The sequence below is a fragment of the Nerophis ophidion genome, linkage group LG22, assembly GCF_033978795.1.
Source record: "Nerophis ophidion isolate RoL-2023_Sa linkage group LG22, RoL_Noph_v1.0, whole genome shotgun sequence".
NCBI lineage: Eukaryota > Metazoa > Chordata > Actinopteri > Syngnathiformes > Syngnathidae > Nerophis > Nerophis ophidion.
This window is the reverse complement of record NC_084632.1, coordinates 10,329,391-10,349,595: the sequence shown is the minus strand read 5'-3', so window position 1 is coordinate 10,349,595 and position 20,205 is coordinate 10,329,391. Positions and strand designations below refer to the sequence as shown.

Here is a 20,205-nt window from a genome sequence, read left to right as displayed (position 1 = left end):
TGAAGCATTTTAAGGGGGTCAAATTGCAGCTCAAAGAGGCAAAAATTGACTTTTTTGCGAAACATTTGTTTTGAAGGGGTTTTTGCCAACTTCCTGTTGATTTTTGCTATAGAAGGTTCCAATTGGAAATGTAGTTCTAAGTCAGACCTCCATAGAGGTTTTTGTTTCATGTCTCTACGACATTCCTAACGGAAGTTACAAGCAGTCTGTTTTTTGTCTCTTCCTAGGGGGCGCTAGCGCGCAATTTTCATTTTTGGGGTTTGGTTGCTTAATAAGTTGGTCTGCCGCTCCTTACCGATGTGTGTGTCAAATTTGGTGAGTTTTGAAGCATGTTAAGGGGGTCAAATTAGGGTGCGAATGTGCGAATAATATAAATGTCAGTGATCATGAAAAAAGGACAGGAAATACCCTTTATTTAAATGATTTATAAATTTATTTTGAAATCTACACTGATTTCACATTGAATCAATTTATTTACATGTATTTAATTTCCTACAAACATGTCAATAGTATTTTAATAGCTGTTCATAGTTGACTGCATTTTGTTAAAGTCAGTTCTGTGTAACATAAGTAAAATATATGTTAAATATATAAAATAGAGGTGACAATAAGAGTTGTTAACCCTACAAGCTGAATACACTTCTTTAGTGTCCATCATAAAGGAAGGACAATAAGATGTATAAATAATGAGTTGCTGAACTTGTCCATCTGAGAGTCAAGCACGAGCATCTCATGCACGTGACGTGAATGCATTTCATACAGATGGCGGATGTTGAGATGAGGCGCTCTCAAAAGTTCACATTTTGCAGGTTGGGGAACAAAACCTTCAGGTGACGTCCAGGGCAGTGAGCAGTTTGTTATTCTTGTCTTGTCCATTAAGGGCCTGCATTGTGGTTTGTTGTTCTTGTCTTGTCCATTAAGGACCTGCATTGTGGTTTGTTATTCTGTTCCTGTTCATTAAGGGCCAGCATTGTAGTTTGTTATTCTTATTTTGTCCATTAAGGGCCTGCATTGTGGTTTGTTGTTCTTGTCTTGTCCAGTAAGAGTCTACATTGTGGTTTGTTATTCTTGTCTTGTCCATTAAGAGCCTGCATTGTGTTTTTTTATTCTTGTCTTGTCCATTAAGGCCCTGCATTCTGGTTTGTTATTTTTGTCTTGTCCATTAGGGCCTGCATTGTTGTTTATTATTCTGGTCCTGTCCATTAAGGGCCTGCATTGTGGTTTGTTATTTTTGTCTTGTCCATTAAGGGCCTGCATTGTTGTTTATTATTCTGGTCCTGTCCATTAAGGGCCTGCATTGTGGTTTGTTGTTCTTGTCTTGTCCATTAAGGGCCTGTATTGTAGTTTGTTATTCTTGTTTTGTCCATTAAGGGCCTGCATTGTGTTTTTTATTCTTGTCTTGTCCATTAAGGCCCTGCATTGTGGTTTGTTATTTTTGTCTTGTCCATTAAGGGCCTGCATTGTTGTTTATTATTCTGGTCCTGTCCATTAAGGGCCTGCATTGTGGTTTGTTATTTTTGTCTTGTCCATTAAGGGTCTGCATTGTTGTTTATTATTCTGGTCCTGTCCATTAAGGGCCTGCATTGTGGTTTGTTGTTCTTGTCTTGTCCATTAAGAGCCTACATTGTGGTTTGTTATTCTTGTCTTGTCCATTAAGGGCCTGTATTGTAGTTTGTTATTCTTGTTTTGTCCATTAAGGGCCTGCATTGTGGTTTGTTATTATTCTCTTGTCCATTAAGGGCCTGCTTTGTGTTTTGTTATTCTTGTCTTGTCCATTAAGGGCCTGCATTGTTGTTTGTTATTATTGTCTTTTACCATAAGAGCCTGCATTGTGTTTTTTTATTCTTGTCTTGTCCATCAAGGGCCTGCATTGCGTTTTTTATTCTGGCCCTGTCCATTAAGGCCCTGCATTGTGGGTTTTTTTTCTTGTCCATTAAGGCCCTGCATTGTGGGGTTTTTTTCTTGTCCATTAAGGGCCTGCATTGTTGTTTATTATTCTGGTCCTGTCCAATAAGGGCCTGCATTGTGGTTTGTTATTCTTGTCTTGTCCATTAAGGCCCTGCATTGTGGTTTGTTATTTTTGTCTTATCCATTAAGGGCCTGCTTTGTAGTTTGTTATTCTTGTTTTGTCCATTAAGGGCCTGCATTGTGTTTTGTTATTCTTGTTTCGTCCATTAAGAGCCTGCATTGTGGTTTGTTATTCTGGTCTTGTCCATTAAGGGCCTGCATTGTGGTTTGTTGTTCTTGTCTTGTCCATTAAGAGCCTACATTGTGGTTTGTTATTCTTGTCTTGTCCATTAAGGGCCTGCTTTGAGGTAATTTGGTGCAAAGGGTGGAGGAGGGTTGTACTCCTGCGGGAGTCTCTCGCTCTCCTCCATGTAAGGAAAGAGCACCGCATCGAAGAGCTGTTCCCACGTCATCTCCTTGCTCTCCGTTGTCGTCTCCGAGCATTCACCTGCCGGGGGTGTATCACAGGGCAGTGCAGGTGCTGCGTCCGCAGGTGTGCACGTGGTCTCGGGAGAGGGCTTCTTGTCGGTGGCGTATCGCTTCCTGCTTTTTGGCACAGGCTTCATTCACACCGGGAGCACAAAAACACACACAAGTTAAAATCGGAGCCCGAATAAAACTACAATAACATTGCACATAGCACTAAATCTTCACAACACGACAGAAATTAGATACTTTAGAGTAGTCAGTGTACAGCTTGTGTGTATTGAGCCATAACAAGCGAGTCAACACACATGCTTGTGTACAAACCCCGTTTTCATTTGAGTTGGGAAATTGTGTTAGATGAAAATAAAAACAGAATACAATGATTTGCAAATTCTTTTCAACCCATATTCAATTGAATGCACTACAAAGACAAGATATTTGATGTTCAAACTCATAAACTTTATTTTTTTTTGGCAATTAGTAATTAACTTAGAATTTAATGGCTGCAACACATGCCAAAGTAGTTGGGAAAGGGCATGTTCACCACTGTGTTACATCACCTTTTCTTTTAACAACACTCAATAAACGTTTGGGAACTGAGGAAACTAATTGTTGAAGCTTTGAAAGTGGAATTCTTTCCCATTCTTGTTTTATGTACAGCTTAAGTTGTTCAACAGTCCGGGGTCTCCGCTGTCGTGTTTTACGCTTCATAATGCGCCACACATTTTCGATGTGAGACAGGTCTGGACTGCAGGCGGGCCAGGAAAGTACCCGCACTCTTTTACTACAAAGCCACACTGCTGTAACACGTGGCTTGACATTGTCTTGCTGAAATAAGCAGGGGCGTCCATGATAACATTGCTTGGATGACAACATACGTTGCTCCAAAACCTGTATGGACGATTCAACATTAATGGTGCCTTCACAGATGTGTAAGTTACCCACGCTTTGGGCACTAATACACCCCCATACCATCACAGATGCTGGCTTTTGAACTTTGCGCCTATAACAATCCGAATGGTTATTTTCCTCTTTGTTCTGGAGGACACCACGTCCTCTATTTCCAAATATAATTTGAAATGTGGACTCGTTGACCACAGAACACTTTTCCACTTTGCATCAGTCCATCTTAGATGAGCTTGGGCACAGCGAAGCCGGCGGCGTTCCTGGGTGTTGTTGATATATGGCTTTCGCTTTGCATAGTAGAGTTTAATTTGCACTTACAGATGTAGCAACCAATTGTAGTTACTTACAGTGGTTTTATACAGTGTTCCTGAGCCCATGTGGTGATATCCTTTACACACTGATGTCGGTTTTTGATGCAGTACCGCCTGAGGGATCAAAGGTCCGTAATACCATCGCTTACGTGCAGTGATTTCTCCAGATTCTCTGAACCTTTTGATGATTTTACGGACCGTAGATGGTAAAATCCCTAAATTCCTTGCAATAGCTCGTTGAGAAATGTTGTTCTAAAACTGTTCGACAATTTGCTTACAAAGTGGTGACCCTCACCCCATCCTTGTTTGTGAATTACTTAGCATTTCATGGAAGCTGCTTTTATACCCAATCATGGCACCCACCTGTTCCCAATTAGCCTGCACACCTGTGGGATGTTCCAAATAAGAGTTTGAAGAGCATTCCTCAACTTTATCAGTACTTATTGCCACCTTTCCCAACTTCTTTGTCACGTGTTGCTGGCATCAAATTCTAAAGTTAATGATTATTTGCAAAAAAAAAAAATAGTTTATGAGTTTGAACATCAAATATGTTGTCTTTGTAGCATATTCAACTGAATATGGGTTGAGAAGGATTTGCAAATCATTGTATTCTGTTTATATTTACATCTAACACAATTTCCCAATTCATATGGAAACAGGGTTTGTAAATATCTGGAAAATAATTGTGGTTATGGTGTTGCATGAGTTGTAGAAGATGTGCCCTATAGTTACCCGCACCAAATATATAAAGATGTATCAAATATTACCTTGACTGGAGGTGTTTGGCTTCTCACTTCATCTTGAGCAGGAAGGACCTCTTCTGCTGCTTGAGGGATCTGGTTAGAATTCTCCAAATTCTTCTCAATGTTTCCACCATTCGAGGTCTGAAGCAAGAGTACACAGAATATGTTTGTTTAGAAAGTAAAACACAATACATACATTTATATATACAGTGGTGGTCAAAAGTTTACATACACTTGTAAAGAACATCATGTCATGGCTGTCTTGAGTTTTCAATTAATTCTACAACTCTTTTTTTGTAATGTAGTGATTGATTTCGCGATATTGCCATATTTTTGCTGACAGGATTTAGTAGAGAACATCGACGATAAAGTTCGCAACTTTTGGTCGCTAATATAAAAGCCTTGCCTGTACCGGAAGTAGCAGACGATATACGCGTGATGTCATGGGTTGTAGAGCTCCTCACATCCTCACATTGTTTATAATCATGGCCACCAGCAGCGAGAGCGATTCAGACCAAGAAAGTGACGATTTCCCCATTAATTTGAGCGAGGATGAAAGATTTGTGGATGAGGAAAGTGAGAGTGAAGGACTAAAAAAAAAGAAAAATGACGAGGGCAGTGGGAGCGATTCAGATGTTATTAGACACATTTACTAGGATAATCCCTTATCTACTTATTGTGTTGCTAGTGTTTTGGTGAGATTATATGGTCGTACCTGAAAGTCGGAGGGGTGTGGCCACGGGTGTGTTGACCGCCAGTGTCTCAGAGGGAAGCCACGTTTCTCGACGAGACAAGGCAGCCGGGCTGAGATTTTTTTTCCCCCCTCCTCCACGGTGAAAGCATCCAACTGTCAGGGGCGGTCAGTGGGAGGAGGTAAAAGAGTCCGGAGCTGCAGGAAGCACGACGCAAGCTCTCCGCTCATAACTACGGTAAGAGCCGACTTAATACCATCATTTTCTCACCGAAACCTGCCGGTTGACATGTGGTAGGGAACCATGTCCGCTTGACCGCTCTGTTCCATAGTAAAGCTTCACCGTCAGCTTTCGGGAATGTAAACAAGGAAACACTGGCTGTGTCTGTGATGCTAAAGGCCGCCGCAATACATCGCTTCCCACCTACATCTTTCTTCTTTGACGTCTCTATTATTAATTGAACAAATTGCAAAAGATTCAGCAACATAGATGTCCAGAATTCTGTGTAATTATGCGATTAAAGCAGACTACTTATAGCTTGGGTCGGGCTGGAAAATAATGTCCGCTACAACCCGAGACGTTAAACACAAGCGTCATCATACTGCGACGTTTTCAACACGACACTTCGCGGGAAATTTAAAATTGCAATTTAGTAAACTAAAAAGGCCGTATTGGCATGTGTTGCAATGTTAATATTTCATCATTGATATATAAACTATCAGACTGCGTGGTCGGTAGTAGTGGGTTTCAGTAGGCCTTTAAGTCAGGACTTTGGGAAGACCATTCGAAAACCTTCCTTCTATCCTGATTCAGCCATTCCTTTACCACTTTTGAGGTGTGTTTGGGGTCATTCTCCTGTTGGAACACCCAACTGCACCCAAGACCCAACCTCCCCCCTGATGATTTGAGCTTGTCCTGTCTGATGTCACATGGACAAAGATAAGACCATCTGGAGGAAAATCCTGTGGTCAGATGAAAGAAAAATGGAGCTGTTTGGCCACAATACCCAGCAATATGTTTGGAGGAGAAAAGGGGAACACCATTCCTACCGTCAAGCATGGTGGTGGTAGTATTATGCTCTGGGCCTGTTTTGCTGCCAATGGGACTGCTGCTTTACAGAGAGAAAATGGGAATGAAAAAGGAGGATTAGCTCTTTTTTTTTCTTCTTCTTGGGCGCAGTTGGGGTTTCCAACAGGACAATGACCCTAAACGCACCTCAAAAGAGGTAAAGGAATGGCTAAATCAACCAATTTTGTAAAGAGGAGTGGCCAAAAATACAAGCAGAAGCTTGTGCATGGCTACCAAAAGCGCCTTATTGCAGTGAAACTTGCCAAGGGCACATAAGTAAATATTAACATTGCTGTACGTATACTTTTGACCCAGCACATTTGCTCACATTTAAAATAAATAATAATAATAATAATAAATTCATAAAAGAAGCAAATTAATGTTTTTTGTGAGCAACAAGTATGTGCTCCAGTCACTACATCACAAAAAATAAGAGTTGTAAAAATGATTGGAAAGTCAAGACAGCCATGACATCATGTTTTTTTTACAAGTGTACGTAAACTTTTGACCACAACTAAAATAATGCAAAACAAAAAAATACAGGAAGTGAAAATGAATAAGTGATTTATTTGAAATAATGTTGATACTAATATATTTTGCAACATGTTCTGTTATCAATTGCAATATTTCATTCATCAAAAATATTAAGGAGAAAATTCAGGCAGGGCGACATTGTGAATGAATGAATGAACATCATGAAGTAGGAATGCATGGATAAGTTAATAAGTAAATGAATAGATAAAAGGTGAATAGATGAAGAAATGAATGAATGAATGAATAAAAGAATGAATAAATTCAAGAATTATTATTTTCATAAAGTAATGAATAACATCAAGAATGAATACATTAATGAATAACATCAAGAATGAATGAATGCAGAAATTAATAAATGAATCAATAAAACAATATTAAATGAATGAATAGATTAAATAATGAAAGAAGGAAGGAAGGAAGGAATGAATAATAAAAAAATGGATGAAGGAATGAATGGTAGAAAGAATGACAAAATAAATTATTAAATAAAAAAACATACATGATTGAGTGAAGAAATTAATCAATGGGTTAAATAAAGTAGGAATGCATGGATAAATTAATAAGTAAATGAATGAATAGATAAAAAAGTGAATAGATGAAGAAATGAATGAATGAATGAAGAAATGAATAAAAGCATGAATAAATTCAAGAATTATTATTTTAATAAAGTAATGAATAACATTAAGAATGAATACATTAATGAATAACATCAAGAATGAATGAATGAAAAAATTATTAAATGAATTAATAAAACAATATTAAATTGATGAATAGATTAAATAATGAAGGGAAGGAAGGAATAAATGAATGAATAATAAAAAAATTCATGAATAAGGGATGAAGGAATGAATGGTAGAATGAATGACAAAATAAATTATTAAATAAAAAAACATAAATCATTGAGTGAAGAAATTAATCAATGGGTTAAATAAATTAGGAATGCATGGATAAATTAATAAGTAAATGAAGGAATAGATAAAAAGGTGAATAGATGAAGAAATGAATAAATTCAAGAATTATTATTTTAATAAAGTAATGAAAAACATTAAGAATGAATACATTAATGAATAACATCAAGAATGAATGAATGCAGAAATTAATAAATGAATCAATAAAACAATATTAAATGAATGAATAGATTAAATAATGAAAGGAAGGAAGGAAGAAATGAATGAATAATAAAAAATTTCATGAATAAGGGATGAAGGAATGAATGGTAGAATGAATGACAAAATAAATTATTAAATAAAAAAACATACATGATTGAGTGAAGAAATTAATCAATGGGTTAAATAAAGTAGGAATGCATGGATAAATTAACAAGTAAATGAATGAATAGATAAAAAGGTGAATAGATGAAGAAATGAATGAATGAAGAAATGAATAAATTCAAGAATTATTATTTTAATGAAGTAATGAAAAACATTAAGAATGAATACATTAATGAATAACATCAAGAATGAATGAATGCAGAAATTAATAAATGAATCAATAAAACAATATTAAATGAATGAATAGATTAAATAATGAAAGGAAGGAAGGAAGAAATGAATGAATAATAAATTTCATGAATAAGGGATGAAAGAATGAATGGTAGAATGAATGACGAAATAAATTATCAAATAAAAAAACATACATGATTGAGTGAAGAAATTAATCAATGGGTTAAATAAAGTAGGAATGCATGGATAAATTAATAAGTAAATGAATGAATAGATAAAAAGGTGAATAGATGAAGAAATGAATAAATGGTAGAATGAATGACGAAATAAATTATTAGATTAAAAAAATACATGATTGAATGAAGAAATTAATCAATGGGTTAAATGAATACATTTAAAAGTAAACAGTTGAATGAACAAATCAAACTATGAATAAATGATGGATTCAAAGAATAAATGAATGGATGGATGAATACATTGACAAATGAATGAAGGAATGAATAAATGCATTAATAAATAAATGACTGGATAACATCGACAGATAATGAATACAAGGATGAATGAATGCATAAGTGGATGAATTAATATATAAATACATAAATGAATGGACCAATGAATGCATGAATGAATAGATAAGTAGATGGATTAATGAATGAATAAATATATTTATGAAGTACGAAATTGATAAATGAATTAATGAATGTATAAAGCAGGTAATTCAAGAATGAAGGAACTCATGAATAAATGGATGATTAACGGAATGAATGAATTAATGAATGTGGGGCTGTTGAGGATTGTTCTGATTGTCGAATACATTTGTGAGTAAAATGTACAAAGAACGCGGTGGTCTTGTGATATTATTACAATATTAAAGATGAATATGCAGAGATCCTTGGACTGTGATTGCTGAGCAGCTGCTGTGTTTTGTCAAGTTGCTGGCGCCGCACTTCCTTACCTGTCCACAAGGGGTCGTCAGCACCTCCGTGTACGGCGCGATGGGAATCTTCCTGTGAAAGTCCACCAGCTGCTGCAGACCGGGGTGACTCATGTGCTCACCCACGACGGCGAAGGAGTCGCCTTTGGCCTCGATCATGAAATGTCTGCAGCGTTTCTGCGCCCTGAAGAAAAACAGCAGGCGTCATTTGGGTGGAAAGGTGTGTCGGCGCTGCAACCACCGCGTCGTGACAACTCACCGATAAGAAAGCGTGTAGCCCACTCTGCTCTCGCTGACTCGGACCAGGAAGCAACCCGGCAGCTTGGACGTCAGGAGCTCCTCTGCAGACCTGGAAGTCGTCAACACAACCAATGTTGGAATAAACAGCAGCGGCGAAAGAAAACAACAAGTACAGTCTGCAGCATTCTAATCCATTGTTGTTCTTATCATACTTGAAGGGCAGCTGGTGGCATTCCTTAAAGGCCTACTGAAATGAGATTTTCTTATTTAAATGTCATACTTGATCATTTCGCGATATTGCCATATTTTTGCTGAAAGGATTTAGTAGAGAACATCGACGATAAAGTTCGCACATTTTGGTCACTAATAAAAAAGCCTTGCCTGTACCGGAAGTAGCAGACGATGTGCGCGTGACGTCACGGGTGGTGGAGCTCCTCACATCTGAACATTGTTCCCAATCATGGCCACCAGCAGCGAGAGCGATTCGGACCGAGAAAGCGACGATTTCCCCATTAATTTGACCAAGGATTAAAGATTCGTGGATGAGGAAAGTGAGTGTCGATTCCTAAAGTAGCCTTAAGCTTGACGCTCCTCTACTGTCACGTTCACTCCGCTTGCTGCGGCAACAACAAAACAAAACTCCAGACGTTCTTCTTGGTTTGTATGGTTTACTTGTGATCAAGGTTGGCAAGTATGCCGCCAGTGTCTCTGAGGGAAGCCACGTTTCTCAACGAGGCGAAGCGAAGGCAGCCGGTCGGCCCGGGCTGAGCTTGTTTCCCCCCTCCTTCACGGTGGGAGCATCCCACGTTCGGGGGCGGCCGGTCGGAGGAGGCAAGAGAGTCCGCAGCTGCCTGTTTGACAGGTGCACGAGGAACGACGCAAGCTCCGCTCATGTCTTGTATTGTACCATATGTCCCGGCAAGAAATCTGCGTTCAAAGGACTCCGGCTTATTAGTGATTCCCAAAGCCCAAAAAAAGTCTGCGGGCTATAGAGCATTTTCCGTTCGGGCTCCAGTACTCTGGAATGCCCTCCCGGTAACAGTTCGAGATGCCACCTCAGTAGAAGCATTTAAGTCTCACCTTAAAACTCATTTGTATACTCTAGCCTTTAAATAGACTCCCTTTTTAGACCAGTTGATCTGCCGTTTCTTTTCTTTTTCTTCTATGTCCCACTCTCCCGTGTGGGATCCGGTGGCCATGTACTGCTCGCCTGTGTATCGGCTGGGGACATCTCTGCGCTGCTGGTCCGCCTCCGCTTGGGATGGTTTCCTGCTGGCTCCGCTGTGAACGGGACTCTCGCTGCTGTGTGTTGGATCCTCTATGGACTGGACTCTCGCGACTGTGTTGGATCCATTGTGGATTGAACTTTCACAGTATCATGTTAGACCCGCTCGACATCCATTGCTTTCCTCCTCTCTAAGGTTCTCATAGTCATCATTGTCACCGACGTCCCACTGGGTCATTATTGTCACCGATGTCCCACTGGGTGTGAGTTTTCCTTGCCCTTATGTGGGCCTACCGAGGATGTCGTGGTGGTCTGTGCAGCCCTTTGAGACACTAGTGATTTAGGGCTATATAAGTAAACATTGATTGATTGATTGATGTCTATGATAAGAGCCGACTTATTACCACAATTTTTCTCACCGAAACCTGCCGGTTGACATGTGGTAGAGAACCATGTTCGCTTGACCGCTCTGTTCCATAGTAAAGCTTCACCTTCGGGAATATAAACAAGGAAACAAGGGCTGTGTTTGTGTTGCTGCAATACACCGCTTCCCACCTACATCTTTCTTCTTTGACGTCTCCATTATTAATTGAACAAATTGCAAAAGATTGAGCAACACAGATGTCCAGAATACTGTGTAATTATGCGATTAATATAGTTGGGATCGGGCTGGAACAAAATGTCATCATACCGCAACGTTTTTAACAGGATACTTCGAGGGAAATTTAAAATTGTAATTTAGTAAACTAAAAAGGCCGTATTGGCATGTGTTGCAATGTTAATATTTCATCATTGATATATAAACTATCAGACTGCGTGGTCGGTTTCAGTAGGCCTTTAAACAGTCAAGAAGTGAAACAAGTACGCAGTGTTAGTGAGCATCAACCCCAGGAACGCTGTCAAAACAACATTCCAGCGACGTGAAGGAATCCTGACTCACTTCCTGGTGATTCCCCCATGAAACCATTCCGGGACGACGCCGTTGTCCGTCCAGGTGAGTTGGGGCGCCGCGTTACCGAAGACATTATTGTGTCTGTGGGACAGCTGGGTCAAGTCGCTCATGCTGGGAGAAGATTCACTGGATGGAGGAACGTTACAAACCTTTAATTAGTTTACAGCAGGGGTCACCAGCGCGGTGCCCGTGGGCACCAGGTCGCCCGTAAGGACCAGATGAGTCGCCCGCTGGCCTGTTCTAAAAATAGCTCAAATAGCAGCACTTACCAGTGAGCTGCCTCTATTTTTTAAATTGTATTTATTTACTAGCAAGCTGGTCTCGCTTTAGACATTTTTAATTCTAAGAGAGACAAAACTCAAATAGAATTTGAAAATGCAAGAAAATATTTTAAAGACTTTGTCTTCACTTGTTTAAATAAATTCTTTTTTTTTTTTTACTTTGCTTCTTATAACTTTCAGAAAGACAATTTTAGAGAAAAAATACAACCTTAAAAATGATTTTAGGATTTTTAAACACATACCTTTTTACCTTTTAAATTCCTTCCTCTTCTTTCCTGACAATTTAAATCAATGTTCAAGTACATTTATTTTTTTTATTGTAAAGAATAATAAATACATTTTAATTGAATTTTTCATTTTAGCTTCTGTTTGTTCGACGAAGAATATTTGTGATATATTTTTTCAAACTTATTATGATTAAAATTTAAAAAATATATATTCTGGCAAATCTAAATAATCTGTAGAATCAAATTTAAATCTTATTTCAAAGTCTTTTGAATTTCTTTTAAAAATGTTTGTTCTGGAAAATCTAGAAGAAATAATGATTTGTCTTTGTTAGAAATATAGCTTGGTCCAATTTGTTATATATTCTAACAAAGTGCAGATTGGATTTTAACCTATTTAAAACATGTCATCAAAATTCTAAAAATAATCTTAATCAGGAAAAATTACAAATGATGTTCCATTAATCCTTTTTTGTATTTTTTTCAAAAAGATTCAAATTAGCTAGTTTTTCTCTTCTTTTTTTCGCTTGAATTTTGAATTTTAAAGAGTGGAAATTGAAGAGAAACTTTGTTTCAAAATTTAATTTTCTTGTTTTCTCCTCTTTAAAACCGTTCAATTAAGTGTTTTTTTCATCACTTATTCTCTACAAAAAACCTTCCGTAGAAGGAAAAAAAATGTACGAAGGAATGACAGACAGAAATACCCCCTTTTTTGGGGATATTTATCTGTTTTTATATATATTTATCGTGACAAATCATTAAGATGATCAGTGTTTCCACAAAGATAAATATCAATAATTATTAATAATAACATAGAAATTAAGGTAAATTGAGCGAATTGGCTATTTCTGGCAATTTATTTAAGTGTGTATCAAACTGGTAGCCCTTTGCATTAATCAGTACCCAAGAAGTAGCTCTTGGTTTCAAAAAGGTTGGTGACCCCTGCTCTACAATGTAATAACTACTGTAGTTTTGAACATAAAAACAATGGCAGCTCAGTCGCAAAAATTTGACAGTAAAATATAACAGTGGTACCGTTTTTCCACATACAGTAAATGCACTGTAGAAAACAGTCATAGATTTTGCAGTTCAGAATCTGGCAGATGAGTCCCCAAAACTTTAGAGTGAAAATAAAATTGGTACCGTTTTTTTTTTTCTAACTTACAGTAATGCACTGTGTAAAAAAAAACAAAAAACGACTGTAGATTTTTACGGTAAAAATAAGATGGCTGTTCAGTCACCAGATTTTTATCAACAAAATGTAAGTTGGTACAAATCTTCCATTTATAGTAATGCACTGTAAAAAAAAAGAAAAAAAAAAGACTAGTGTAGATTTTTACAGTCAAGATAAAATGGCTGTTCAGCCGCCAGAATTTTATCATAAAAAGTAACAATGGCGCCGTTTTTCTATTTACACTAATGCACTGTTAAAAATAAAAATGACTGTAGATTTTTATGGTAAAAATGATATGGCTGTTCAGTCGCCAGAATTTTATCAAAAAAATGTAAGTTGGTACAATTTTTCCATTTACAGTAATGCAGTGTGAAAAAAAAGACTGTAGATTTTTACAGTAAAGATAAAATGGCTGTTCAGCCACCAGAATTTTAGCATAAAAAGTAATAACGTTACCATTTTTTGATTTACAGTAATTCACTGTAAAAAAAAAAATCAACTGTAGATTTTACGGGGGGGAAAAAAACTGGTCTCCGTCACCAGAATTTCATCGAAAAATTTAAGTTGGTACAATTTTTCAATTTAGTGTAATACACTGTAAAAAAACTAACAAAAAAAGACTGTAGATTTATCCAGTAAAAAAATGGGAGTTCAGCTGCCAGAATTAAATCGTAGAAAATAATAATGGTACTGTTTTTGCATTTACAGTCATGTACTGTAAAAATACCAACTGTAGATTTTACAGAGAAAAACAGCCAGACTTTGACTGTCAAAATAAAAGTAGTTTCTTTTTCAGTTTACCGTCAATTTTACAAAAAAAAAAATCCCAACTTGTAGCTCAATCGCCAGACATTTTAACTTAAAAATAAAAATGGTAAATTTTTTGTGGTTTACAGAAATGCACTGTAAAAACATTCAATGCAGTTTTTACAGTTGAAAAAAATAGTAGCTGAGTCGGTAGAATTTACAGTGATGCACTTTGAAAAAAAAAACGGCTGTAGATTTTGTCGTTAAAAAAATTGGCGGCCGGTGACGGAGATAGATATCTACATATATCCATATTTAAAAGTTATTTATTTTGTTCCATAGTCATATTTGAAATAGCTAGTGTTCCATCTGGTACTATGTTGATCTTTTCCCTATCTCCTGACCAATGGTACACTGCAAGTTAACCTTGGCTTTAGGAATGTGAGGAGTAGCAATACTCCCTTATCTCATCCTGTGCCGAGCTAAGGAGGACAATAGACATGTGTATTCGTTCCGGTGGGTTGGGGCGAAGGACATATTGAAGAAGACAGCGCTTCTGTAGTATTGTCAGATCAACTTGGGCGATGCGATTTGAAGGTGATGTCCATAGATTGGTCTCCCAAAGCTTTGGAATAAAATGTCAGAATACCTACTCTGTTTGGGATTCATTTAAAATCAGCTTATGTGTCATCAAAATAACTTGGGGGTGACTAGCAGCTTACATTACCAGCAAGAGGAACATCTGGTCCAAACGCAACACCGGCTATCAAAATGTTATGGTGAAAATAAAAGGGGTAATGGTCTTTACTGTCATTTTTTACCTCATAATTCCACTGTTAATTAAAAAACTGGTACTGTTTTTTAATTCACAGGAAAGCATTGTAAATACCACCGTCAATTCTACAAAAAAAAATGGTAGCTTAGTCACAGAGGTGGGACTCTTTGGGCACCTTTAACATTCAGGAGCTCCGATTCTATTAAAAATCGATTATTGATGCATCTTTGATTCATGTATATTAAGGTAGCTTTATATTTCTTTTCATTTCACTAAATAAGCGTTTATCACTTGCAAATTTTAAAAACAGTGCATTTGTAAAAATGAACAATTAAATTAGTTCGCGTAACATTTATTATATTATATTACATTTTAGCAAAATTTTTGTTTTTTTTAGAACTGTCTGCATTACTTTATTTAAAATAAATAAATAGATTATTAATTATAAAATCGATTGAGTAATTATTTTATAATTGTCCATGTCCGAATTGTGATGCATCTAAAAAGTGATTATTCCCCCCACCGCTACTCAGTCGCCAGGGTTTTACTGTAGCAACAAAAGTGGTACTGTTTTTTTTAGTTCACGGTGATGCACTGTAAAAAATGACCGTCAATTTTGCAGTTAAATATCTGGCAGCTGAGTAACCATATTGTTATGGTAAAAAAAAAAGTGGTAATGTTTTTACATTCACAGCAATGTACTGTAAAAACAATGACTGTAGATTTTAAAGTAAAAAAAAAAATGGAGCTTAGTTGCCATAGATTTTCTGTAACAAATAACAATAGTACCATTTTACAGTATTGCACGGTAAAAACAAAGACTAGATTTTACATCTAAAAAAACTAGTATTTCAGTTGACAAAATTTTACTGTAAAAATAACAGTGGTACGGTATTTACAATTACGGTAGTGACCTGTAAAATGATTTGAAAGAATCAGAATTGTATCGTAACAATAAAGTGAAGTGAGGTGAATTATATTTATATAGCGCTTTTTCTCCAATGACTCAAAGACTTGCCAACCCTCCCGGATTTTCCAAAAGACTCCCGAAATTCAGCGCCTCTCCCGAAAACCTCCCGAGGCAAATTTTCTCCCAAAAATCTCCTGAAATTCAGGCGGCGCTAGAGGCCACGTCCGCTCCAGCTCAATGCGGACCTGAGTGAGGACAGCCGCTTTCACGTCCGCTTTCCCACAATTTAAAAAGCTTGTCTGCCCAATGACGTTATAACTGTAGAATGATCGAGGGCGAGTTCTTGGTTTCTTATGTGGGTTTATTGTTAGGCAGTTTCATTAACGTCCTCCCAGTGCGGTAACAACACACAACAACAGCAGTCACGTTTTCGTCTACCGTAAAGCAGTTTGTCAGCGATAAACAGCAATGTTGTGACACTCTTAAACAGGACAATACTGCCATTTACTGTACATGCATATGGTTAGAAAAGTAGTGACAGAGAATAGAACAAGGATGGACAATTCAACCCTTAACTCAACAATGAGTAGATGAGTGTTATGTGTGTGTATATGTGTAAATAAATGAACAATGAAATTCAAATATTTCTTATATATATATATATATATATATATATATATATATATATATATATATATATATATGTGTAGAATAAAATAAAATAAAATAATAAAATAAAATTTAAAAAAAATAAAAATAAATAAATAAATTAAAAAAAAAATATATATAGCTAGAATTCGCTGAAAGTCAAGTACAACCCAATATCTAAGTTACATTTAAAGCAGTGTGGGTGGCACTGGGAGCAGGTGGGTAAAGTGTCTTGCCCAAGGACACAACAGCAGTGACTAGGATGGCGGAAGCGGGGATCGAACCTGGAACCCTCAAGTTGCTGGCATGGCCGCTCTACCAACCGAGCTATACCGCAACAAAAGTGATACTGTTTTGACATTTACAGTATATCGATGAAAAATCAACAGTAAATTTTACAGTAACATTTTTTGTGACTGAGCAGCCATTTTTCTGTCTGTATACTGTACATATATACAGTGGGGCAAACAAGTATTTAGTCAGCCACCGATTGTGCAAGTTCTCCCACTTAAAATGATGACAGAGGTCTGTAATTTTCATCATAGGTACACTTCAACTTTGAGAGACAGAATGTGGAAAAAAATCCAGGAATTCACATTGTAGGAATTTTAAAGAATTTATTTGTGGAAAATAAGTATTTGGTCAACCATTCAAAGCTCCCACTGATGGAAGGAGGTTTTGGCTCCGAATCTCACGATACATGGCCCCATTCATTCTTTCCTTAACACCGATCAATCATCCTGTCCCCTTAGCAGAAAAACAGCCCCAAAGCATGATGTTTCCACCCCCATGCTTCACAGTAGGTTTGGTGTTCTTGGGATGCAACTCAGTATTCTTCTTCCTCCAAACACGACGAGTTGAGTTTATACCAAAAAGTTCTATTTTGGTTTCATCTGACCACATGACATTCTCCCAATCCTCTGCTGTATCACCCAAGTATCCATTTTGGTATAAACTCAACTCGTCGTGTTTGGAGGAAGAAGAATACTGAGTTGCATCCCAAGAACACCAGAACTACTGTGAAGCATGGGGGTGGAAACATCATGCTTTGGGGCTGTTTTTCTGCTAAGGGGACAGGACGATTGATCCGTGTTAAGGAAAGAATGAATGGGGCCATGTATCGTGAGATTTTGAGCCAAAACCTCCTTCCATCAGTGAGAGCTTTGAATTGTTATTTTCCAGCATAATTTACAAATCAATTCTTTAAAATTCCTACAATGTGAATTCCGGGATTTATTTTTTTCACATTCTGTCTCTCACAGTTGAAGTGTACCTATGATGAAAATTACAGACCTCTGTCATCATTTTAAGTGGGAGAACTTGCACAATCGCTGGCTGACTAAATACTTTTTTGCCCCACTGTATGTAGATTTTACTGGGGTAAAAAAAAAACCTGTCAGTTTAGTCGCCAGAATTTATGTTACATTTACATTATTGCACTGTAAAAACAAAGACCAGATTTGACATTAAAAAAACAACTATTACTTCAGTTGCCAGAATTTTAGTGTAAAAATAACATTGATTGATTGATTGAAACTTGTATTAGTAGATTGCACAGTACAGTACAAATTCCGTACAATTGACCACTAAATGGTAACACCCGAATAAGTTTTTAAACTTGTTTAAGTCGGGGTCCACGTAAGTCGATTCATGGTAACAGTGATCAAAAAAATATATATCAATCAATCAATCAATCAATCAGTGGTGCCATTTTTACATCTACAGTAATGAACTGTAAAATACATTGTAGATTTTAAAGAAAAATTGTGTGGACTCAATCGTCAGAATTTTACCATCGAAATAAAAGTAGTACCCTTTTTAATTTACAGTATTTTGAAATAAAATCAACAGTAAACTTTAAAGTACAATTTTGCCTGTATACTGTACATACATATATGTATATAAACACACACTTTTAAGTCAAACACTATCAAAATGTGGATTTCCCGACAGCAAATGCTGCTACGTTGCATGGAACCAGAATCAAACCCGACTACATTCAAACATTTTGTTGTTCTTTGAACCTGTTCACTGCAATAATGACAATAAAACTCTATTCTATTCCAATGTGACAAACATTATTTAGAAATGATCGAAAAGCAACTCACCGATACTGAGGAGACTCTGTTGCAATATGACGGCAGGACTCGGATGTGGACTAACCTGTCCTGGGCGGGGACACACACATCACAGAATACCAGACACAGGTGCTGGCTGGTGAACACAGCAAGCAACATCAAAGTTAAGAAACAAACATTCATGTGAGACATTCAGTAGGCCAGTTAGGGTTGAGGGTTTTGGTGGAGGGCTGGGATTTGTTGGTGATACTGTAGTCCAGGGGTCAACAACATTTTTGAAACCAAGAGCTACTTCTTGGGTACTGATTAATGCGAAGGGGCTACCAGTTTGATACACACTTAAATAAATTGCCAGAAATAGCCAATTTGCTTAATTTACCTTTAATAAATAAATCTAAATATGTTAAAAAAAATGGGTATTTCTGTCTGTCATTCTGCGTACATTTTTTTTCCTTTTACGGAAGGTTTTTTTGTAGAGAATAAATGATGAAAAAATCTTAATCGAACGTTTTAAAAGAGGAGAAAACACGAAAAAAATGAAAATTACATTTTGAAACAGTTTATCTTTAAGTTCGACTCTTTAAAATTCAAAATTCAACCGAAAAAAATGAAGAGAAAAACTAGCTAATTCGAATCTTTTTGGAAAAATTAAAAAAATAATTTACGGAACATCATTAGTCATTTTTCCTGATTAAGATTAATTTTAGAATTTTGATGACATGTTTTAAATAGGTTAAAATCCAATCTGTACTTTGTTAGAATATATAACAAATTGGACTAAGCTATTTTTCTAACAAAAACAAATCATTATTTCTTCTAGATTTTCCAGAACAAACATTTTAAAAGAAATTCAAAAGACTTTGAAATACGATTTAAATTTGATTCTACAGATTTTCTAGATTTGCCAGATTATTTTGGGGGGAATTTTAATCATAATAAGTTTGAAGAAATATATCACAAATATTCTTTGTCGAAAAAACAGAAGCTAAACTGAATAATTAAATTAAAATGTATTTATTATTCTTTACAATAAATTAAAAAAAATACCTGAACATTGATTTAAATTGTCAGGAAAGAAGAGGAAGGAATTTAAAAGGTAAAAAGGTATATGTGTTTAAAAATCCTAAAATCATTTTTAAGGTTGTATTTTTTCTCTAAAATGGTCTTTCTGAAAGTTATAAGAAGCAAAGTAAAAAAAATAAATGAATTTATTTAAACAAGTGAAGACCAAGTCTTTAAAATATTTTCTTGGATTTACAAATTCTATTTGAGTTTTGTCTCTCTTAGAATTAAAAATGTCCAGCAAAGCGAGACCAGCTTGCTAGTAAATAAATACAATTTAAAAAATAGAAGCAGCTCACTGGTAAGTGCTGCTATTTGAGCTATTTTTAGAACAGGCCAGCGGGCGACTCATCTGGTCCTTATGGGCTACCTGGTGCCCGCGGGCACCGTGTTGGTAACCCCTGATGTAGTCCTACGTGGGACACCCGTCTGGTGTTTCCCTCCAAAGGACTCAGGTGACATATTAGTGCACTCACTGACAAACAAAGCAGTCCGGAAAGGTTTTCCTGCCAGTCATGTCTTCCACTGGGTTGAGACAATCAAACACAAATCGTTGCACAATGGTCTCTGAAGTGTAATTATGTTTTGAACACTTCCCTTCTGGAATGAAAAGGTCTTCTGAACTCTTTTTATAAGAACCGGTTCAGTCACTTTAGCACAGTAAGAAGGAACTCATTCATGTTTTTGTCTTTATACTGCTTGTCCCTATGTGCCTTCTTATACATTTGTCCACCAGATGGTGCCACGTTTTCCCATTCAAAGCATGCAGCAACATTCCTGCGAGGGCACATACTGAATGATGTGTTTATGTCTATATCTTTTTGTG

At 36.6% G+C, this 20,205-nt stretch overlaps 1 protein-coding gene across 1 annotated transcript; it reads right to left on the bottom strand.

Moving 5' to 3' along the window:
* Positions 1-410: 410 nt before the first annotated feature.
* hsh2d (hematopoietic SH2 domain containing) lies at positions 411-18,503 on the bottom strand. Its single transcript, XM_061883241.1, has 6 exons — positions 18,348-18,503; positions 11,469-11,606; positions 9,323-9,412; positions 9,085-9,247; positions 4,418-4,534; positions 411-2,567 (listed from the first exon to the last, which is right to left on the bottom strand). The coding sequence occupies exons 2-6, from the start codon at positions 11,588-11,590 to the stop codon at positions 2,298-2,300; spliced, it is 762 nt and encodes a 253-aa protein (XP_061739225.1). The 5' UTR covers positions 11,591-11,606; positions 18,348-18,503; the 3' UTR covers positions 411-2,297.
* Between the last annotated feature and the right edge of the window lie 1,702 nt (positions 18,504-20,205).

What these genes read in the sequence shown, in the direction of transcription:
- hsh2d (XM_061883241.1), bottom strand. Translation starts at nt 11,590, where the DNA reads ATGAGCGACTTGACCCAGCTGTCCCACAGACACAATAATGTCTTCGGT. An exon ending in TGACGACCCCTTGTGGACAG is followed by an intron (nt 4,535 to 9,084) that starts GTAAGGAAGTGC and finishes CTCTTGCTTCAG; the next exon opens with ACCTCGAATGGTGGAAACAT. An exon ending in GCCAAACACCTCCAGTCAAG is followed by an intron (nt 2,568 to 4,417) that starts GTAATATTTGAT and finishes GTGTGAATGAAG; the next exon opens with CCTGTGCCAAAAAGCAGGAA.